This window comes from Bos indicus x Bos taurus, chromosome 10, assembly GCF_003369695.1.
Source record: "Bos indicus x Bos taurus breed Angus x Brahman F1 hybrid chromosome 10, Bos_hybrid_MaternalHap_v2.0, whole genome shotgun sequence".
NCBI classification, from domain to species: Eukaryota; Metazoa; Chordata; class Mammalia; order Artiodactyla; family Bovidae; genus Bos; species Bos indicus x Bos taurus.
Genome location: NC_040085.1, coordinates 37,391,921 through 37,413,602, shown reverse-complemented (window position 1 = coordinate 37,413,602; position 21,682 = coordinate 37,391,921). Strand labels below are relative to the sequence as shown.

At 38.6% G+C, this 21,682-nt stretch overlaps 1 protein-coding gene across 1 annotated transcript in view; it reads left to right on the top strand.

Moving 5' to 3' along the window:
* The first annotated feature begins 849 nt into the window (after positions 1-849).
* Positions 850-21,682, top strand: part of SAV1 (salvador family WW domain containing protein 1) — a 31,892-nt gene continuing 11,059 nt past the window's right edge. The window contains exons 1-4 of the mRNA XM_027553714.1: positions 850-1,325; positions 3,605-4,048; positions 14,878-15,148; positions 18,494-18,637. Coding sequence (XP_027409515.1) covers positions 1,232-1,325; positions 3,605-4,048; positions 14,878-15,148; positions 18,494-18,637 — 953 coding nt within the window. The 5' untranslated portion in view covers positions 850-1,231. The remainder of the gene's footprint in view (positions 1,326-3,604; positions 4,049-14,877; positions 15,149-18,493; positions 18,638-21,682) is intronic.

Genomic DNA, 21,682 nt, shown 5'->3' with positions numbered 1-21,682 from the left:
CCCTGACTTACTGAATGTTTTGTTCTGATAAAACTATGCTGAAACCCATGCTTCCCCCTCAGTAAAACTATGCTGAAACCCATGCTTTCCCCTCAGGACTTCCTCAGAGTTACCTGAGAAGCTGTCTTCTGGGCTTGTATTTCCCAGTTTGGCTCAAATAAAACTCTTTTGTATTCCCATGAGAGATTATTTTTTTCCATTGACAACTCCATATTTCCAAGAGGAAATACATGGTAAATAATGATAGTGATAATTAAATAAATCACGCTAATATCAAATTTATCTTACATCACAGATAGTAGAAACACCACTTTGGCTTCTTCCTCCGTTTTTTCCTTTATCAGAAAGACGCACACTCCCTGGCACTAACGGAGTGTTTTCAACAAAAAGAGAGATCTAGATTTCTTTGGGTGCAGCATGAGCGTAAGGGTGGCGTTTCTTCGACTCTACAGGCGTTCTGTGCTATTACGGGCTTGAATTTACCAGCCCCCAAAATTCCAAGAGGGACGTCCTCTTTCGTGGCCGAGGACGCGAATGCATCTTGGGGGGCGTTACCAGCTCCCTCAAGGTCCTGAGAGAAAAATCTGCGGGTAGAGGAGGTTCCTCTGCAGGAGCGCGCCACGGCCTCCTGCGCTCAGTCTGGCACGTTTTGTCCAAAGTGCCCACCAGACCTGCTCCTCGCCGAGCCGGAGTGAAAGCTGCCGCTGCTCCTCCCGAAGACGACGGGGCAACCCGTTAGCTGAGAGGGCGGCCCCGCGTCCTCTGGCCCGAGCCACGCCCAGGAGCGGGTGAGGGAAGGGCGGCGGCGCTCGCGCTGCGTCGAGTTTCCCAGAATTCCCAGCGGCCGCAGGGAAAGTTTACGGGACGTAGGCGGCGACAGCGGCTGCAGCAGTAGCGGTAACTAGGTGGCCAGCAGAAGACCATGGCCCTAGCGGGGCGTTCCTGGCTCTTCTCTCGGAGTTCTCGGGCAACGACGCGGAGCCGGCTGACTTCCGGGAAGGAACTGACAAGCGATTGAGCGGTGACCGGCGCGCTTAGCGCCCCGAACATGCGGCAGTCCTTGTGGGCAATCCCGGGCTGCGGAGAGGCGGCAGCGGCGGCGGCGGCGGCGGCGGCGGCTCGGGAGGGAAGGAGGCGGTGGCGCCGGCGGAGGTGGCGGCGGGGACTCCCGGCGCCCGGCGCGGAGCCTTAGGGCGGCTGCTTGACGTGGCCTGGGGCCTCGTGGTCAAGGATGCTGTCCCGGAAGAAAACCAAAAACGAAGTGTCCAAGCCGGCCGAGGTGCAGGGGAAGTACGTGAAGAAGGAGACGTCTCCTCTGCTGCGGAGTGAGTGTCGGGCGGGGTGCGCCCACACCTGGCCTGGGCGGCCGCGGGCTGCGGGGGACCCGGGCTGGGTGTCCGACGCCGCTCCCCGCGGCTTGTGTTTCCTTTTGGCCTCTGTGATTTTTTTTTTTTTAAAATGCCTGGAGTGATGTTCGTTGTTTGAAAGCTGATAAAGAGTGAAAAACTTAAGTTAGTCCCCCTCCGTTCCCCCCCCGCCCCGCACTCCCGGCCCCGTCCCGCCCCTCAAAATCCACAGACTTCCCTTCTGGAAGCTATGTTGTTGGTTTTAATTACTGGAAGAAAGATATTCTTTAGAAAACAAATTGCTCATCCCCTGGTTCTGTAGGAATTAAAGGGATTACACTGGGGCACACGTTTTCCTCTTGTTACGTCGAGATTTGCATTGTGTTTGCAAACACTGCAGTTGTCACTCGCCCTGCTCGAAGTTGTGCGAACGCTTGAGTAGAATTCTTAGTCCAGCTCTGTTGGATGATAACGTCCGGAGGTGAAAGCTGACCGTCGCTATTGTAGCTGCTGCCCAAAAAGTCTCGTCAGTTGTAGATCTCAGGGTTGAAGAGCCAAAAATTATATGTGTTTGGCTGTGTTCATAAGAATTTCTTCAAATAAAACCTCCTAGAAATCCGCCAAAGACTCAAAATAATTTCCGTCATACTTTTGGGAAAATTACGAAAAAAGTTGTGTGTGTGTTTATAAACATTTTTTAATAGAGTGCATTTCGCTGAGACTTTACTTATTTTCAATTTAAGTATTTGACTCTAATTTTCCTACTGAATCTTTTGCATTTTTAATTCTTGCTTGTGTGTTCAGAACATTTGTGAGGTAAGGAGCAAGTTTTTTGGTGTTCATACTGAATGCTGGGCCCTTTGTGTAAGTTTCCTTCTTGGAAGCTGGTGACTGTGACTTAAGCATTACCTCATATTGTAATTGGGAAAGCTTTTCATAGAGGTTCCTAGTAATATTTGCCCAAGATCGCACAAAAAGGGGTGGAGAGCATGTTTTTCCATTATAACCACATCATCAACCTTCCAGATTTATCCTTGTATTTGCAATGCTTTCTTACAGAACAGATCGGATGGGTACATCAATAACCTGAAACTTGATTTTTAAAAACTTTTTAAAAGTTTATTTTTCATTTACGTATTCTCTTGAGGATTTTGGCCAAGTTTAGGTTAGCTTGCAGTTAGCTTCAGATAAACAATGTTTATCTTAAAATCATGAAATATGTTTGCCACACCTTTTAACAAATAACTTTTGATATATAGTATTTTGTTTTAGTTTCATCAAATGTTGAACCTTGTTTATTCGAATACTAATTTTTGTCTGCTTGGCTTCTGTTACATATTAATATGCGTGCCCTCTGATACTGTCTACTTAGTGAACTAATAAAATGGGCTCCAGATCCAGTTTTCTTCTTGTTTTAAAGGTGTTTGCATTCTAACCAGGAATGCTTAAGGTGTTTATTTAAGTTTTATATTCAGAAGTACTGTATCCTTAAAGCCATTGCCCTGTTTTCTTCTGTTTTGAATTATAATTGTTCTTAAAGGAGCCATGGTTTTAGACTTGGCGTTTTTTTTTTGTTTGTTTGTTTTTGAACTGATTCAACATTTGTGTGTCTCTTTGAAATGAGATTAAAAAAATTTTTTTTAATTTTCATAGCTTAATTTTTAGTTTTTCCATCTTTTGAGTATTGTACTGTTGCTACATAATTCCAAGAGTAGGAATGCCAGATTAATAATTTTTTAATTTTTTTTTAAAGGAATTCACCTTTACATGTTTGAGAACAGCATTATGTTCTGTTTCATTTTTTAAATTGTGTTTTACTTAAGAGTTTGGGGAATTTTGGAAATGAAGTACAGTCTGCAAAACAAACTAATGTTAAGTTATGCTGGTAACTGTATCTAAGTAAATCTAAGTAAACTTAGACTGTTTACTATTTTTATACATTTAATCATGAGTATTTCATTAATACGTATTTTGTAGTTTAACTTACTGATGTTTCATTATATTATGTTTGGTAGTATGCAGAATATGTTTGATTCTGCTAGAGCATACTTATAACACATTCATACAAATTATAAATTCATTTGAGTGGGAATATGGCAATCAGCCTCAATTTAAAATACCCAGATACTTTGCTAAAGTTTTTAATTGTGTTTTCTTAAGTCCATTGAAATTTTTCATTTTGGGGTAAGATGTAAATAAACAACTTTGGAAAAGCATATATTATTTACTAGTCATTTTATTCTTTTGTTTTATTATAGATCTTATGCCTTCTTTTATCCGGCACGGTCCAACAATTCCAAGACGAACTGATATTTGTCTTCCAGATTCAGGCGCTAATGCCTTTTCAGCTTCTGGAGATGGAATAGTTTCAAGAAACCATAGTTTCCTTAGAACTCCAATTCAAAGAACACCTCATGAAATGATGAGAAGAGAAAGCAACAGATTATCTGCACCTTCTTACCTTGCCCGGAGTCTAGCAGATGTCCCTAGGGAATATGGCTCTTCTCAGTCATTTTTAACAGAAGTTAACTTTGCTCCCGAAAATGGAGACTCTGGTTCCCGATATTACTATTCAGATAATTATTTTGATGGTCAGAGGAGGCGCCCACTTGGAGATCGTGCACATGAAGACTATAGGTATTATGAATACAACCATGATCTCTTCCAAAGAATGCCACAGAATCAGGGGAGGCATGCTTCAGGTAACTTAAAATATAAATACGACATTAGTTTGTATATTTAGATTTATTAATACTTCATTCAGATGATGTTGTTTTCTGGATTTTCTTGGAAAGCCAACAGATACTCCTAGAGAACTACTACTCTGTTTTGCTAGTCTTACTAAGCCAGCTTGCAAATAATTACTCACCTGCACTGAGGGAAAGAATTTTATGTCCATTAACTCATCTATTTAACTTATTTTATAAAAGCTTGGTACATATCTGAAGTCTATCTAGGCAGTATGAACTTTGAAAACTTAGAGATTTTAATGTCTGTAGTTGGATTGACTTTAGGTTTAGATTTGGTAGAATGGGATGGTTAGGATTTCAGAGAAACTGGACTTAATTAAACCTGGGAAAGCAAAGGCAAATAGGAAGAATTGGGCATGGTAGGTGATACCATGGACAACTGCATCATAGCTTAGCTAGAACTTGCTCTGTTTTGTTTTTAAGAGACCTGTTTTTGTAGTTAAATAATTATTTCTCGGGTTTAAAAAGGCTGATTGTCAAATGGTTGGTTGTGTGTTGTGTCCTTTTGTTCTTTTTGCAATGGGGAAAAATATTTTCCATATAATTTTTTAAACTCTGTTTTCTGTATTTGCTGACTTTGGGACATAGTACAAGGAGCAGAAGAGAGAGGTAAAATGCACAGTTCTACTTTATTCCTAAAGTACTAAGTTACACTAGGTAAATTGAAGCAAGCTGAAAAATCAAACTTTTTCATCTGATTTTTTTCCTAGTAAGTTGTAGGCTTTACAGTTTGGCAGGATAAAAATAAAAAATATCTGATACATTTATACTTCATTCATTTGGTATTAATGTTTACATGTCTAGTATTTTCCCTTTGGTATCTGTGTCCTGATACCTTAATTGGGAAAACAAAACCCATATATGCCGAATGATCACAGACGAGTTAGTTGTTGCACTTTGTGTAAGGGGAGTCAGAAGAGAGATCAGCATAGGCTAGAATGCATAGAGAATCGTTTGTGGAAGAGGTGGGATCTGAACTGTTTTCTTTGAGCTTGGACTTCAGATTGACAGGAGACATAGAAAGGACATTGTAGGTGAAAAATCAGTGAAAACAGCAGATGTGTAAATCCAGGGAACTGTGTAGTTCTGTCTAGTTTGAAGAAATAAATTGGAATAAGTTTGAATAAGGTGGAAAAGAGATTAGTGATGCAACAGCAGGCTATACAATTTAAACTCAGGTCAAGCAGAAGCCGTTGCAGATTTCAAAAGGATGAGATTTTAATTTTATGAAAGCAGTGTTTAAATATTAGTTTAGTAGTTGTACTCGGAATAAATTGCTAGAGGAAAGAGGACCTCAGGTACCAGTGGTGTTAGAGATGAAGTACAAACTTATGATGCATTTGAAGGAAAAATGAGATTTAATTACAAGTTTAGGAAAAAATAAATCACATAAGTTTTGAAAATTGAAGAATAGTCTGGAAAAGATGGCAAAAGCTTTTGTGAAAGCACACATTTAAGTCTCATTGGGATACTGAAGAGGAGAGGTTTTCTAGACATAGAAATAGTGCAATGAAAATAGGTAAGTACCTTTTTTGTTTTTAAAGTGCTTCTAGGTTAAAGGATTGATAGTTGCATACTTTAGTGTTTATTTTGGCTATTTCTAATATCCACATTCAGAAAACTAAGTCATGGCATCCAGTCCCATCACTTCATGGCAAATAGATGGGGAAACAATGGAAACAGTGAGTTGAATGACTTTATTTTTTGGGGCTCCAAAATCATTGCAGATGATGACTGTAGCCATGAAATTAAAAGATGCTTGCTCCTTGGAAGGAAAGCTGTGACCAATCTAGACAGCATATTAAAAAGCAGAGACATTACTTTGCCAACAAAGGTCCGTCTAGTCAAAGCTATGGTTTTTCCAGTAGTCATGTTTGGATATGAGAGTTGGACTGTAAAGAAAGCTGAGTGCCGAAGAATTGATGCTTTTGAACTGTGGTGTTGGAGAAGACTCTTGAGAGTCCCTTGGACTGCAAGGAGATCCAACCAGTCCATCCTAAAGGAAATCAGTCCTGGGTGTTCATTGGAAGGACTGATGTTGAAGCTTAAACTCCAATACTTTGGCCACCTGATACGAAGAACTGACTCATTTGAAAAGACCCTGATGTTGGGAAAGATTGAGGGCAGGAGGAGAAAGGGACGCCAGAGGATGAGATGGGTGGCATCACTGACTCGATGGACATGAGTTTGAGTAAGCTCCGAGAGTTGTTGATGGACAGGGAGGCCTGGCATGCTGCAGTCCATGGGATTGCAGAGTTAGACACGACTGAGCAACTTAACTGAATATCATGTAGTTTTTAACCTTAGAGATAGTTTGTTATCCAGTAGTGAGTTTTTTTATGGAGAAGGAAATGGCAACCCACTCCAGTGTTCTTGCCTGGAGTATCCCAGGGACTGCCGTCTGTGGGGTCGCACAGAGTCGGACATGACTGAAGCGACTTAGCAGCAGTAGCAGTAGCAGCAGTGAGTTTTAAAAATAAAGTTCATTTTTATAAATTTTTTTAGAGTAATACCTGCTTGTTATAGGAAATTTGCGAAGTGCAGAAAAGTAAAGGCAAAGCACTCATGATACCAGAGGTTCTTTGTATTTAGTTATTTTGTTCATCTTTTTGCGTGACATTCTTTTTGTTTTTTAAACAGTGTTGTGCAGTTTCATATACCTGCTTTTTTACTTGAATGAGTTTCTTAATGTTGAACACTATTTATGTGGTGTTTCAGTGCCCTGTAATTTTCCATTTGGTGCATGTCTTATGGTTAATATTTTAATTATTTGCACTGGATGTCAGTTGCACCATGAGAACTCTTAAGTTGTGGCATGTGAGATCTAGGTCCCTGATCAAGGATTGAACCCTGGTCCTCTGCCTTGGGACTATTAGCCACTAGACCATCAGGGAAGTCCCATTATTTTAAATGTTAGTGAGGACCTGACCTAGTCTGGGATCATTTGGAAAGGGGAGAAGTGGGACACATCTGTATTGAATGGCCTTGGCCACTGATGGTTATTGAGGGATGAAGGGAAGAAGAAAAGTCAGATAGGATTAGCAAACCACCTGTCTGTATAAGAGGTGCTGTAAAAATAAATGGTTGATGTAAGTGAATGGATCTACAGATTTCAAGTCTGTACTAAAAATAATAGCTTTATAGCAATCAGTTTATCATTAATAAAGATTGGTGTTCTTCACATTTACCTTTCCCATGTGTATTTACCTTTCCCATATATTTTTATGTTGCAGACATCACTGATAGCTCATGACACTTTTATGCCTAAAGTGTGAAGAAATTAGTGATACCAAGTTAAAATCTGATACCAATTTAAAATATTTTAAAATTCTGACTTGAAAAGTATTGAGTAAATACTGTAAAAACTAAATTTCTACTGATCCCATCTTAGGATCCTACTTATGCAATCTGATACAGTTCTTGTAATTTTAATGACAGACTTTAAAACAACTTTTCCCAATTATATCTTAGAAATAAATAAAAGTTAATTGGATATTTTTTCAAATTAAAGAATGTTATTTAAAAAAAGATTTGTATTAATTGCAGCAGTGGTACATGCTTAAGAAATTTCACTTAACATTAATTTGTACCAGGACAATAAGATTAGTATTATACCTTTCAGAGATAAAAATGGTACTACTTTGCAGGAGTCACTTAAGTGGCAGGGGAGGATTAATAACCTATTATTAACCAAATAGAAAAGCCTAATGGCTGTCTTTTCCAGAGGGAAAAAGTCTGAATATGTAGCTGGAAATTTCTTGAATTCATCTTGAAAAGACTTGAAACTTACTGTATTTTCATATGCTGGAGAGAGTTCAAGAAATTTGAATAAATGGAAAGGAGAAAGTAAGTTTGTGGGAGAGTAAGGATGTGTTCTAGACAGATTTATTTTCACAGGTTTTAAATTTTGATTGCTGTTACTAATGTAATAAGCATAAAAAAGGTATGGAAGAAAAGTTTTGTGACTTGACCATCTGAGCCACAATGGAAGCCCTGAGAGTAGTAATTCCTGCTAATTAGTTATTAAACTTTTAGGAAACACCTTGTCTCAAGGGTTAATTTCATCTTATTGTAGTTAGCAGAAGTACAAAAAAAACAAGTTGTATAATATCTTAAAGGGTTTTAGGACCAGGACGTTCTACATTTAGCTGTGAAATTTGACCTTTAACATTTTGGCCTACATACCAGTCAGGCAGTTACTGTATGTGCCAAAGAAAGGAATTCTGCTGTTAACAGGAAGTCTTTAGTTGGAATACTAAAGGCAAATTGAGTTCCTTTGTTTTGTGCCTAAATAATTTAGTTCTATGCAATTTTAAGTATCAAACTTTTAAATAATATTTTTAAAGACAGCTAAAGAAATCAAGTTATAAACATCCAATTAAAAAGGTCCAGGCTTTACCAAACAAAATACTGGAGTTGTGTTTACTCCAGGAAATGCATAATTATTATTTAACCCTAATCTTCTTTTGAGGATGTGGTAATAATCCTTAGGGGCACAGTTTTACTTGTACTTATTTGGAGAGGAGGAAAAAGGCAGTGGGCTTGTTTAATCCGTATAATTTATCAACATCTTGATTATAACATGGGATGTAATGTTTAGTATTATCTTGGAGCTCGTAACCTTCATTAGGATTCCAGATTCCATTTCATGCCTGCCAGTGCATGAGATGCAGCAGACATGGGTTCAATCCCTGGGTCAGATACCCTGGAGTAGAAAATGGCAACCCACTCCAGTATTCTTGCCTGAAAAATCCCATGGACAGAGGAGCCTGGCAGGCTACAGTCCATGGGGTCACATAGACTTGGATGCAGCTGAGCACAGGCACAGAGCTACAGATATTACTGATACTGTTTCATGTTGTAGATAGGCGATGTCCAGTCCTTTTGTACTGTACATTCATTTCCCAATAGGTTTTATAGAATTATGCAAATAATAGTTTGAAAAAATTTTAGTGCATATGGCAGCTTCAGAAAGTAGGAGTGGGGGTTTGTCATGAAACTAAAACTGTTTATAGCTAGCTCCTAAAAGGTTAGGAATCATGGTTTCACATGGTATTGGTAAAGGTGATGAGCCTACTTGGGACTTGCTGGACTTCATGGCTCCCTTATCAACCTGTCAAGGTTTTAGTTCCTGGACACAAGAAGTTTTATAGGGAGGTCTTTGTGTTTCTTCTAAATATAAATTTAAAGTTTATCATAGTTTAAAAGATCTGGTTTTTGGTACCTACTATTGTTTACATGTAACAGTGCATGTGTTTCTAGATTTAGGCAAGTTCAGTATATAGAAATTAGGATTGACTGAATGAATAAAACTGTCAAGACTTTAATACTCTCCAAGCCTGTATGGTTTTTAATTACTATAATAGCTTTTTGTTTTTAATGCATCATTTAGAAATCTATTTATATAGTTCTCTCTCTATATATATATAATATATATACATATTATATAGTTCCAGGGGGACCTCTTTTGGGTCATAATGTTATGGTTCTTATCAATAACTCAATTTGAATACATTGAATTAACTGTGTTGTTGTTGTTAAGTCGCTAAGTTGTGTCCCACTCTTTATGACCCCATGAACTGCAGGATACCAGGCTTCCCTGTCCTTCATTATCTCTTGGAGTTTGCTCAAACTCATGTGCATTGTGTTGATGATGCCATACAACCATCTCATCCTCTATCGCCCCTTTTTCCTCCTGCCCTCAGTCTTTCCCAGCATCAGGGTCTTTTCCAATGAATCTATAATTCTTTCTAAAAATTGCCATCCTTGGTTGTGACTAGTACTACAACATCTTTCGTGATGGAAATTTGCAAAAGTGTAAAACTGTTGCGTGCTTAAACAGCATGATTATAGATATTTCCTATGTGCATGTCTTTAATACGTTGGCTTATTTCTTTTCTGTTTAAATATTTTCTCTTTAAGTACTGGGTTGCTTAAGCTACACTTACTAAATGTCCAATTGCAAATGGCAGAAGCCAAAGTCAGCTTCACTAGAAGGTGTGTTAGCTTTGTTTTGTCTTATAGTCACCATATGTTTCAGAAATATATGATTTTCTTCCCAAAGGGTACTCAGCAAGAATGATTTTGTTTTCTTTCTTGCATTTTCCTTTCTGCCAGAGTACTTCATAGGAGATGTTATGTATTCTGTTGCATCAGATCCAGAGACACATAATGACTGATTTCTCTTTTTGTGATGTTAAGATTGATCATGGGATCCGATGCCATCCCAATTCATCCATCATGATATTCTCTGTCAGCTTTTCACCTAGTGATTTGGAGGCCAGTATTGATTACTGGCTAGATCCATATTTCATTAGCTGTTGCAAGTAGTGATATTCTAAGGTTGTCATTTCTTTATTAGTTGGAATTCTGTAAAGAAGAGTTCTGTAGTGAAGAACTTTGCTTAATTAATTATTCCTTTGTTAGTATTTTGGGTATTCATATAAGACAGGAAACATGCTGGACCTTTCCCTTTACTTACTGTTTTTCAGAATAATTGCCTAACTGCCTCCGGAGGTAACCAGTAAGTTTTTCTTTTTAGTATCTTCATGAACTCAAGAATTTTTAAGAAATAAAACATCATGTTTTATTTGAATTTCACCAGTTTTTTCATTAATGTCATTTTCTTTTACAGGATCCAATGCAGAGTACCTCATTACATTTAGTTGTCACATCTCCTCAGTGTTCTTTGGTCTAGAACAACTTCTTAGTCTTTTCTTGTTCTTAATGACCTTGACAAGTTTTGAGAAATACTTGTCAGATGTTTTGTAGACTGTCCCTCGATTTGCATTTTGTCTGATGTTTTTCTCATGATTAGACTGGGCATATTGGTTTATGAAAAGAATACCAGAGGTGAAGTGTCTTCATCGTGTCATATAAAGGAGATACATGATCTCTTTATGACATTATTGGTGATGTTAATCTTAAGCACTTGGTTAAGAGTTGCCAGGTTTCTTACTGTAACGAACACTTCATGTTTATTCTTCCAGTTTTTGTCTTCATCATTCTTTCCCTAAGCACACCTATTATCTCTGATTTTTTAACATCTGTTTTTTGGGGCTCTTGTTTTTCTTCTTTTTGATCTTCCTTCAGGGAGTTGATCGCTTCATTCATTTTTCAATTTATGGCAGTGGCAGAATATTTAATTTCATTTTTTTCTCTGCTTTGGCTCAACATTTTTTTGAATGTTCTTTTTCATAAGTTTTGCACCTTTTTGCCGCTTCAATTTTTCTTACAAAAATTGATGTTATGCTGTCCTTATTATATGTTATTGAATAATTTGGGTTTTTCTCTGCCAATTATTTGAAATTGGCTGCTGTAGTTGCTAGAGAGGTAGGGGATTGAGTAGGGAAAAGGGTTAGGGTAGTGTGTTGGGCTAAGTAGTTTTTCGCAGTACTCTGTTCTAATTTCCACTTCTTTCTTTACTGTTCTTCTACCCCATCTGCTTTTGGCAGTCTTGGTGTATATATATTAGATCTAGGGATTTTACCCCCCTCTCTCTTTATTTTTTTATGGAAATACAGTTGATTTACAATATTGTGTTGATTTCAGGAGTATAGCATAGTAATTTGTTGTTTGCAGTTGTGTTCCATTATAGGTTATTACAAGATCCTGGCTAGGACTCCCTGTTGTTGTTGTTGTTTAGCCATTAAGTCATGTCTGACTCTTTTGCAATCCTTAAATTGTAGCCCTTCAGGCTTCTCTGTCCGTGGGATTTCCCAGGCAAGAATTCTGGAGTGAATTGCTATTTCCTTCTCCAGGGGATCTTTCCAACCCAGGAACTGAACCCATGTCTCCTGCATTGGCAGGCGGATTCTTTACCACTGAGCCATAATTTGCTGTGCTATATAGTAAATCCTTCTTGCTCATCTAGTTTATGTATAATAATTTGTGTCTGTTAATCCCATACTCGTAATTTTTCCTCCTCTCCCATTTTGGTAAACGTAAGTTTGTTTTCTATGTTTGTGAGTCTGTTTCAGTTTTTGTGTGTAGATTCATTTGTATTATTTTTTAGATTCCACAAATAAATGACATCATATAGTATTTGTCTTTCTCTTTCTGACTGACTTCACTAACAATAGTATTCTCTAGGTCCATCCATGTGTTGCTGTAAATGGAAATATTTCATTCTTTTTTAGGGTTAAATAACATTCCGTTGTGTGTGTTTTATACATGTATACACGCCTTATGCATGTACACATATATATGTATACACACACACCATATCTTTTCAAGCCAGTTGTCTATTGATGGACACTTGGGTTGCTTCCATGTTGAGTATTATAAATACTGCATTGTGGTGCTTGTATCTTTTCCAGTTAGAGTTTTCCTCTTTTCCAGGTATATGCCCAGGAATGGGATTACTGGATCATATGGCAACTATACTTTTATTTTTTTAAGGAACCTCCATGCTGTGTTCCTTAGTGGCTGCATCAGTTTACAGTCCCAGCAGTGTAAGAGAGTTCCCTTTTCTCCACATACTTTCCAGCACTTACTGTTCATGGACTTCAAAATGATGATTCTGGCCAGTGTGAATTGATACCTCATTGTACTTTTGATTTGCATTTCTCTAACAATTAGCGATATTGAGCATCTTTTCATGTACCCGTTGGCCATCTGAATGTCTTTTTTGGAGAAATACCTATTTAGGTCTTCTGTCCATTTTTTGGTTGGGTGGGTTGTTTGTTTTAATACTGAGTTGTATCCGTTGTTCATATGTTTTGGATATTAACCCCTTGTTGATTGCAGCATTTGCAAATATTTTCTGTTCTATGGGGTTATTTTCATTGTGTTCATGATTTCCTTTGCTGTGCAAAAAGCTTTCAAGTTTGATCAGGTCCCATTTATTTTTGCTTTTATTTTTTTTTTGGCTTTAGGAGACTGAGCTAAGAAAATACTGCTACAACTTGTGTTGAAGAATGTATTGCCTATTTTATCTCCTGGGAGTTTTATAGTGTTACATCTGAAACTGATGGTGGGTGAGGCTGGTCCTGAGGCTAGTGCCAGCCCACTGGTGGCTGGAGCCAGGTTCCAGTGACGCTGCTGGGGATTCCAGGACCAGTGCTTGTATACTGGTGTGTGGGCCTGGGTCCTAGGCCCTCTGGTGGACAGAGACGTGTCGTGGCGAGACTCAGGGCACAAGAGGCCTGCTGGTGAGTGGGCTGTGTCCCAGCTGGGCTACTTGCTTGACTTGGCCTGAGGTGTCCCAGTATTGGCACTCATAGACTGGTGGGCACGGCCAGGTCCTTTTGCTAATAAGTTAAAAGGAAGATTCCAAAATGACACTTACCAGCACCAGTGGCCTTGAGATAGAACAAATTCCTGAAACATCTGCCACAAGTGTGTGTCCCCAGTTTCTGCCTGCCTCTCGGAGGCTCTCCAAAATTAGCTGGTGGGTCTGACCCATGCGCCTTTCAAATTATTGCTTCTGTCCTGGGTCCCAGAGTGTGTGAGATTTTGTGTGCACCATTTAAGAGTGGAGTCTTTATTTCTTACAGCCCACTGGTTCACCTGAAAGAGACCACTGCTGGCCTACAAAGCCAGAAGTTCTGGGGACTTGTCTTCCTGGTGAGGAAGCCCAATGTGGGATTCAGATCCCTTGCCCCTTGGGGAGAATCTCTACAGTTATAATTATTCTCTTGTTTGTGGGTTGCCCACCTGGAGGTAAGGGTCTTGACTATATTGCATTTCCACCTTTCCTTCCCATCTTGTGGTTCCTTCTTTATATTTTTAGTTGTAGAAGATCTTTTCTGCTGGATTCTGGTTGTTCTCATCAATAGTTGCTCTGTAAATATTAGTAGTTGTATTTTTGGTGTGCCTATGGGAGATGAGTTCAGGGTCTTCCTACTCCACCATCTTGACCACATCCATTTCATTTCTTTCATCAGTGTTTTGTAGTTGTCAGCATACTGAGCCTGCAATTTTTTGTTTGATATGTAAATATTTAAATTTTTGGAGCTATTATAAGTGGTATAATTTGTTTTCAGTTACTAATATAAAAATATTTAATTGATTTTGTATGTTTACCTTATACTTGGTAAAATTCCTTAATAGTTTTATGGTACAGCCAGATTATTTGTTTTTTAGCCATACTATTTTTAAGAAATCACAAACTAGGAATAATTTTACAAGTTCATTTTTGCTGTTTTAGATGAAATGTCAAATCTTAACTCTTGAATGAGATGAATTTTTCTTTTCCCCACTTTCCTTTAGCAGTATACATGCTTAATTATCTTTATTAGTAATTAAATATTTGTATGGTCTGGTGATGGAAGCATCAACCAAAAGAGCCTAATTTCATAGATTCTAGTTTTTTTTTTCTCCTTTTGTAATTAAATAACAGTAACATTGACTCAGAGAAGGCAATGGCACCCCACTCCAGTACTCTTGCCTGGAAAATCCCATGGACGGAGGAGCCTGGTAGGCTGCAGTCCATGGGGTCGCTAGGAGTCGGACACGACTGAGCGATTTCACTTTCACTTTTCACTTTCATGCATTGGAGAAGGAAATGGCAACCCACTCCAGTGTTCTTGCCTGGAGAATCCCAGGGACAAGGGAGCCTGGTGGGCTGCCATCTCTGGGGTCGCACAGAGTCGGACATGACTGAAGCGACTTAGCAGCAGTAGCAGCAACATTGACTAGTTTTAAGAACAATTTTATTTCTAACAGTAAAAATCATGATTTTTAATGGGAGAGTATATAATTTGGATAGTTTTGAGTTTTTCATATGGTATATCTTTTATCTATAATAACTGTTCTGTTTCTTCTCTTTTTCCTCTCAGGTATTGGGAGAGTTGCTGCTACATCATTAGGAAATTTAGCTAACCATGGTTCTGAAGATTTACCCCTTCCTCCTGGCTGGTCTGTGGACTGGACAATGAGAGGGAGGAAATATTACATAGATCACAACACAAATACAACTCATTGGAGCCATCCTCTTGAGCGAGAAGGACTTCCTCCAGGATGGGAACGAGTTGAGTCATCAGAATTTGGAACTTATTATGTAGATCACACAAATAAAAAGGCTCAATATAGGCATCCTTGTGCTCCAAGGTAGAGTATTGACTATTTTAACCCTTTTGTTTGGAGATTGTCTAATGTTAGATTTTGAACTTACATTTTCATCAAAGAGAAAGGTGTCCTGATGTTTGATTTGAAAACTATCTTTCACAGCTTCTGGACCTATGTTTAGTAATGAATGACTTTAATAATTAAAAAACTTTTTAAATAAACCTCAAAAACAGGATCAATATTCTTATGATCAGGTTCTGTTTTAATATGCCAGAATGTTTTTATTAAAGATACCCAGAGATTGAAATAAATAAAATACTCATCTTTTTACATTTAAATTTCTTTTAAAATACAGACCTACCTTTGAATGTGTAGACTCTACTTTTGAATTATAATGATGTCTTGTTGTTTATTCAGTTTACAGATATTTTATGTTCTGTTTCTTAACTGTTGCCAGGTAAGAAAGCAAAAATTGAAACTGTCCAGAACATCTCAGATCTGTTTGATAAATATAGCCAGTGATCTTTTGGGTTATTCTGACTGATGCTGGCCTATCAGTAGATTTCACTGATAGCCAGACTTCTAGCCTTTGAATTCTGTAGCCAGTTGTCAGATATGGCTGTTGAGCACTTGAAATATGATTAATCCAAGTGGAGATGGGTTATACATGTAAAATACACACTGGATTTCAAAGTACATAAACTGTTTAGTAATGAAATTGTAAATGTTTGCAGTTAACGACATTGAGCTCTTAAGAACTGAGCCTTAAAATTAAAAATGGGTAGAATATCATCAGCATGTTGATAGCTGTTGCTTAGTATCATCTAGCAGAGCACAAATGTTTGGTTAGAGCATACTTTTGCATTTTTTAGAACCATTATAATTATTTTGAAAATACATTTTAATATTATCACCCAGAAAACTAAGCTTTATCATTATTGTGTTGTTTTAATCATTTTACACGTTTGGATTTATTAATTCAACTTGGAAAAGCAGGTTTTTTCCAGTGATTCCATTTAGTGGCACTCATTCAGTGTTTATTGAACAAGTGACGTTGTTTTCCCTTCAGAAGAGCCAGATTCAGCACTCTGCATTCGCCAAGCTCTGGCCCCTCTGCCTGCTGTCCCCACCATCTCAGGCAGGCTGCTGCTATTCTCCTTGGCTTCTATTTTCAGGCCTGTGACATGGGGATGATTTGTCAGTTGTCCCTCCCACCTGATCACAATTCTTAGCCAAGGGCAGGGATGAGTCCCACTTATTTACTGCTGTGTCTCCAGCACCAAACACAGAAATTCACACAGGTAGATGTTTGTTGAATGAATAAATGATAGAGAATGATAGAAATGCGCCCCCTTCCCTGCCAAAAAAAAAGACAGCAAAATGTGGTTACAGTTTGATGTCACCAAATGCAGACTTTCTGGTCCATAGCAAAGTTTGAATGTATAGTGAGCTTAGTTTTCTGTTTGTCATCATTAATCTTATATTGTAGAATTTAATAGTTTATAAAGCAGTTTTACAGTTTGCCTTTCTCAGCAGCTCTGTAGACTTTAAAAAGGAGAGAGTAAACACCTTTAATCTCAGATAGGTAGTATTAGTAGCTATTTGATTGTCTGTAATATGCTAATTCTTATACATAACTCTTTATTATACTAGGCCATTTAATCCTTAGAACAGTCATCTCTGGTATGAATTTATTCCAGTTTTACAAATCAGGAGGCTAAAGTTTAGAGTAGAGAAGCAGTATTCATCTACATTCACACAACTTGTAAGTGGCCAGTTTGACTTCAAAGCCTCAGTTCTTTCCCACTTCTGTTCTTTCCCATCCAACTGTGCTATCAAGGAATATTTCACTTTGCACCTATTTATGAAAGAGTGGAAGATAAAATTCAGTATCATTTGCACACTGATCTTTAAATTGTTAACTACAGTGTAATCCAACACTTACACTTTAGTCCTAGTTTAGTACTGGAATGACCTTTTCTGATATACACATAAACGTTTATGTTTGGAGGTAGGCTCTAACAGTTTTGCCTCCAAGTCTGGAATAGGGCAGTTTGCTCTCTCAGAATTCAGTCTTTCACCTTCAAGTGGTTCCTTGAACCTTCAAGCTTTCCTTAGCATTTTCCCATGAACAGCTCTCACCCCACCTTGCTGTTCTCCCTCCTTCCCCCAACACGTATAGGCTGTTAGAAATAATTGAAAATGTGGCCTTTTTTATTTTAAAGTCTCTGATTTAAAACAGGCTCTAATCAGCTCTAACTCCCTTACGCTCTTGTAAGGTTGTAAAAGTGGAAAGGAAGTGGTATAGTTAGGTGGATAGTTCAAGCACAGTACTCATTACTACTTTAACATCTCATTACTACTTTAGTACTCATTACTACTTTAACATACATTCCATACTTGCTTTTCAACCTAAAGGAGAAAGAAAATATCCATTCTTAACTTTGAGAAAAATTATCACCTTTTCCAATATAAATTTATAGCTAATTACTTAGTTATTACTAAAATTTATGATTCTAGTTTTAAGCCTCCTTATAAAGGTTATAACTTAGCTCTGAATTTTTTTATAGCCTCCTTTGATGTTGCCCTTGAAAAGAATAAATATCAGCCAGAAGAAACCTCTTAAAAATATGTAAAGATTAGCTTCAGTTTACTTCAGTGGCTCAGTCGTGTCCAACTGTTTGAGACCCCATGAACTGCAGCACGCCAGGCCTCCCTGTCCATCACCAACTGCCAGAGTTCACCCAAACTCCTGTCCATCGAGTCAGTGATGCCATCCAGCCATCTCATCCTCTGTCGTCCCCTTGTCCTCCTGCCCTAAATCTTTCACAGCTTTAGAGTCTTTTCTAATGAGTCAACTCTTCACATGAGGTAGCCAAAGTACTGGGTTTCAGCTTTAGCATCAGTCCTTCCAAAGATCACCCAGGACTGATCTCCTTTAGGATGGACTGGTTGGATCTCCTTGCAGTCCAAGGGATTCTCGAGAGTCTTCTCCAATACCACAGTTCAAAAGCATCAATTCTTCGGCACTCAGCTTTCTTCACAGTCCAACTTTCACATCCATATATGACCACTGGAAAAACCATAGCCTTGACTAGACGGACCTTTGTTGGCAAAGTAATGTCTCTCTCTGCTTTTGAATATGCTATCTAGGTTGGTCATAACTTTGCTTCCAAGGAGTGAGCGTCTTTTAATTTCTCTATATATCACTAATGACCTATAAGTTTCCAAGAGAAGGTGAATTTTACTTCCCCTGTAGTATAGTTTAAAAAAAAAAAAGGTGGTAGAAGTTTGGGCAAGAGGCACTTGGAAAAACAAATAGTATTCTTATACTTCTTGTTTTATTTAGGGCCATTATCCTAATGCACATTGATTCTGTTTTCTTAGTGTACCTCGGTATGATCAACCTCCTCCTGTTACATACCAGCCACAGCAAACCGAAAGAAATCAGCCCCTTCTGGTACCTGCAAATCCTTACCATACTGCAGAAATTCCTGACTGGCTTCAGGTTTATGCTCGAGCCCCTGTGAAGTAAGTGAATTTACAGCACAGATTTTTGTTGTGAGTGGAAGGCTGAAGGGAGTCTCTGGGCTGCTTAAACCACACAGCACTGTGTTTTTTCTCAATGATATTGGGCTTTTATTTTAAAAGGGGATATCACAGCTTATAAAGTTTAAAAGTCATTGACTAGAAATAGAAGTTTTACAAACATTTATTGCATCTTCACTTTCTGTTAATGTGCAGACCTAGGCTGTTACATAGAGATGCAGTGAAAAGCTTACCTTCTCGTACGGGTAGGATAACTTGCAAATAAGTGATACAGTGCCTTGTGATAAAAGGAAGGACCTGGGTAAGTTCTAGGTACATAGGTGAACCCAAGCAGGACACAAGGGTGGTGAGGAAATATGTGTGGTGACTCAGGTTCTGGGATGAGATGATATGTGTTCATTGATACCTTAGCTTTGTTACTCTGGGCAGGGTGCTTAACTTAGTTTTGTCCTCTGTTAATTGGAGATAGTAATAGTATCTACTCTTAAGTTTATTAAGTATTCAGTAAAATAATGCATCTAAAATATGTGTTACAGTGTCTTGCACATTAAAAGAACTCTCAGTAAATGATGACTGTTATTTTTGCACTAAAGGTATAGGATAGTGGTTAAGATCAGTCAGGAAGGAAACTATCTGGAAGGAAAGTGTGATTTCTGTCTCCATTACCTACTAACTGAGTGACCTTGGGCAAGTTACTGAACTTAGTTCTAAGTGTTTTTACTCTACTGAAACATAGAGGATAGTAATTTTATCTACCTTACGTAATGTAGTGAAGCTTAAGTGATTATGCAAAATGGTACAGCAGCTAACTTGAGTAAGCCTTAGTAGTAGTTTATTGTTATTATGAGTGAGCAAGGAAAGCTGCCCCCAAAAGGAAAATATATGGGGCTAGTTTTTAAAGATGGCTATGAGTTTGCTAGGCTCATTGAGGATATTTGTAGGGTAGTAGGCAATGGCACCCCACTCCAGTACTCTTGCCTGGAAAATCCCATGGATGGAGGAGCCTGGAAGGCTGCAGTCCATGGGGTCGCTAGGAGTTGGATACGACTGAGCAACTTCACTTTATTTTTTCACTTTCATGCATTGGAGAAGGAAATGGCAACCCACTCCAGTGTTCTTGCCTGGAGAATCCCAGGGATGGTGGAGCCTGGTGGGCTGCCTTCTCTGGGGTCGCACAGAGTCGGACACGACTGAAGTGACTTAGCAGCAGCAGCAGCAGGCAATGTTCAGGGCTTCCCAGGTGGTGCAGTGGTAAAGAATCTGCCTGCTGATGCAGGAGATGCAAGATATGTGGGTTCAGCCCCTGGGTCAGAAAGATCCCCTGGAGGAGGGCATGGCAACCCATTCCAGTATTCTTGGTGGGAAAATTCCATGGACAGAGAAGCCTAATGGGCTGTGGTCCATGAAGTCCCAAAGACTCGGACGTGACTGAAGTGACTGAGCACACGAGGCACTGTTCAATATAATCATGAATAAATGAAATATTTGCCTCAGAGAGCTCTCTTGGAAAACAGAAGCACTCAGATCTAATCCAGTGTGATAAAGATCAGTGACTGATATATACAAAGTGCTGTGATTTCAGAAAAGGGGATGTTTGAAAGTATTATAAATAGTTACTGATAATGCATTGTTTGCTGAACCATCCTGTGCTAAACTTTCAGATATATTCTCTCATATTATCTTCCCCAAACCTATTTTATAGCTGAAAATAACTTAGTCTATGCTAAGATCATACATATATTAAATGGTAGATTTCAGACTTTTATCTAATTCCAAAGTTCATACTCTTAACTTTTGTTGTTATTATTTTCTTATTTAATAATTATTATCATTTATTAAGTATTAAATTTCTGGTACTTTGCTAGGTATTTTACATATAATAATTGCATGTGTAGAGCTGTTGAAAATTATATAAGGTAACATTTTGTAGCCTTACTCTTTTGCATTTCAAAAACCAAACTACCAGCATAAAATAGGCCAAAGAAGAGTTTTAGAAAGTTTAGGATAATTAGAATGATTACACAATGAATTTGGAATTCAGTTCAGTTCAGTCGCTCAATCATGTCCGACTCTCTATGACCCTGTGTAATGCAGCATGCCAGGCCTCCCTGTCTATCACCAACTCCTGGAGTCCACCCAAACCCATGTCCATCGAGTCACTGATGCCATCCAACCATCTCATCCTCTGTGGTTCCCTTCTCCTCCTGCCCTCAATCTTTCCCAGCATCAGGGTCTTTTCCAATGAGACAGCTCTTTGCATCAGGTGGCCAAAGTATTGGAGTTTCAGCTTCAACATCAGTCCTTCCAATGAACACCCAGACTGATCTCCTTTAGGATGGACTGGTTGGATCTCCTTGCAGTCCAAGGGACTCTCAAGAGTCTTCTCCAACACCACAGTTCAAAAGCATCAATTCTTCGGCGCTCAGCTTTCTTTATAGTCCAGCTCTCACATCCATACATGACCATTGGGAAAAACCATAGCCTTGACTAGACGAACCTTTGTTGGCAAAGTAATGTCTCTGCTTTTGAATATGCTATCTAGGTTGGTCATAACTTTCCTTCCAAGTAAGTGTCTTTTAATTTCATGGCTGCGGTCACCATCTGCAGTGATTCTGGAGCCCCCAAAAATAAAGTCTGACACTGTTTCCACTCTTTCCCCATCTATTTCCCATGAAATGATGGGACCAGATGCCATGATAGTTTTCTGAATGTTGAGCTTTAAGCCAACTTTTTCACTCTCCACTTTCACTTTCATCAAGAGGCTTTTTAGTTGCCCTTCACTTTGTGCCATAAGGGTGGTGTCATCTGCATATCTGAGGTTATTGATATTTCTCCCAGCAATCTTGATTTCAACTTGTGCTTCTTCCAGCCCAGCGTTTCTCATGATGTACTCTGCATAAAAGTTAAATAAGCAGGGTGACAATATCCAGCCTTGACGTACTCTTTTTCCTATTTGGAACCAGTCTGTTGTTCCATGTCCAGTTCTAATTGTTGCTTCCTGACCTGCATACAGATTTCTCAAGAGGC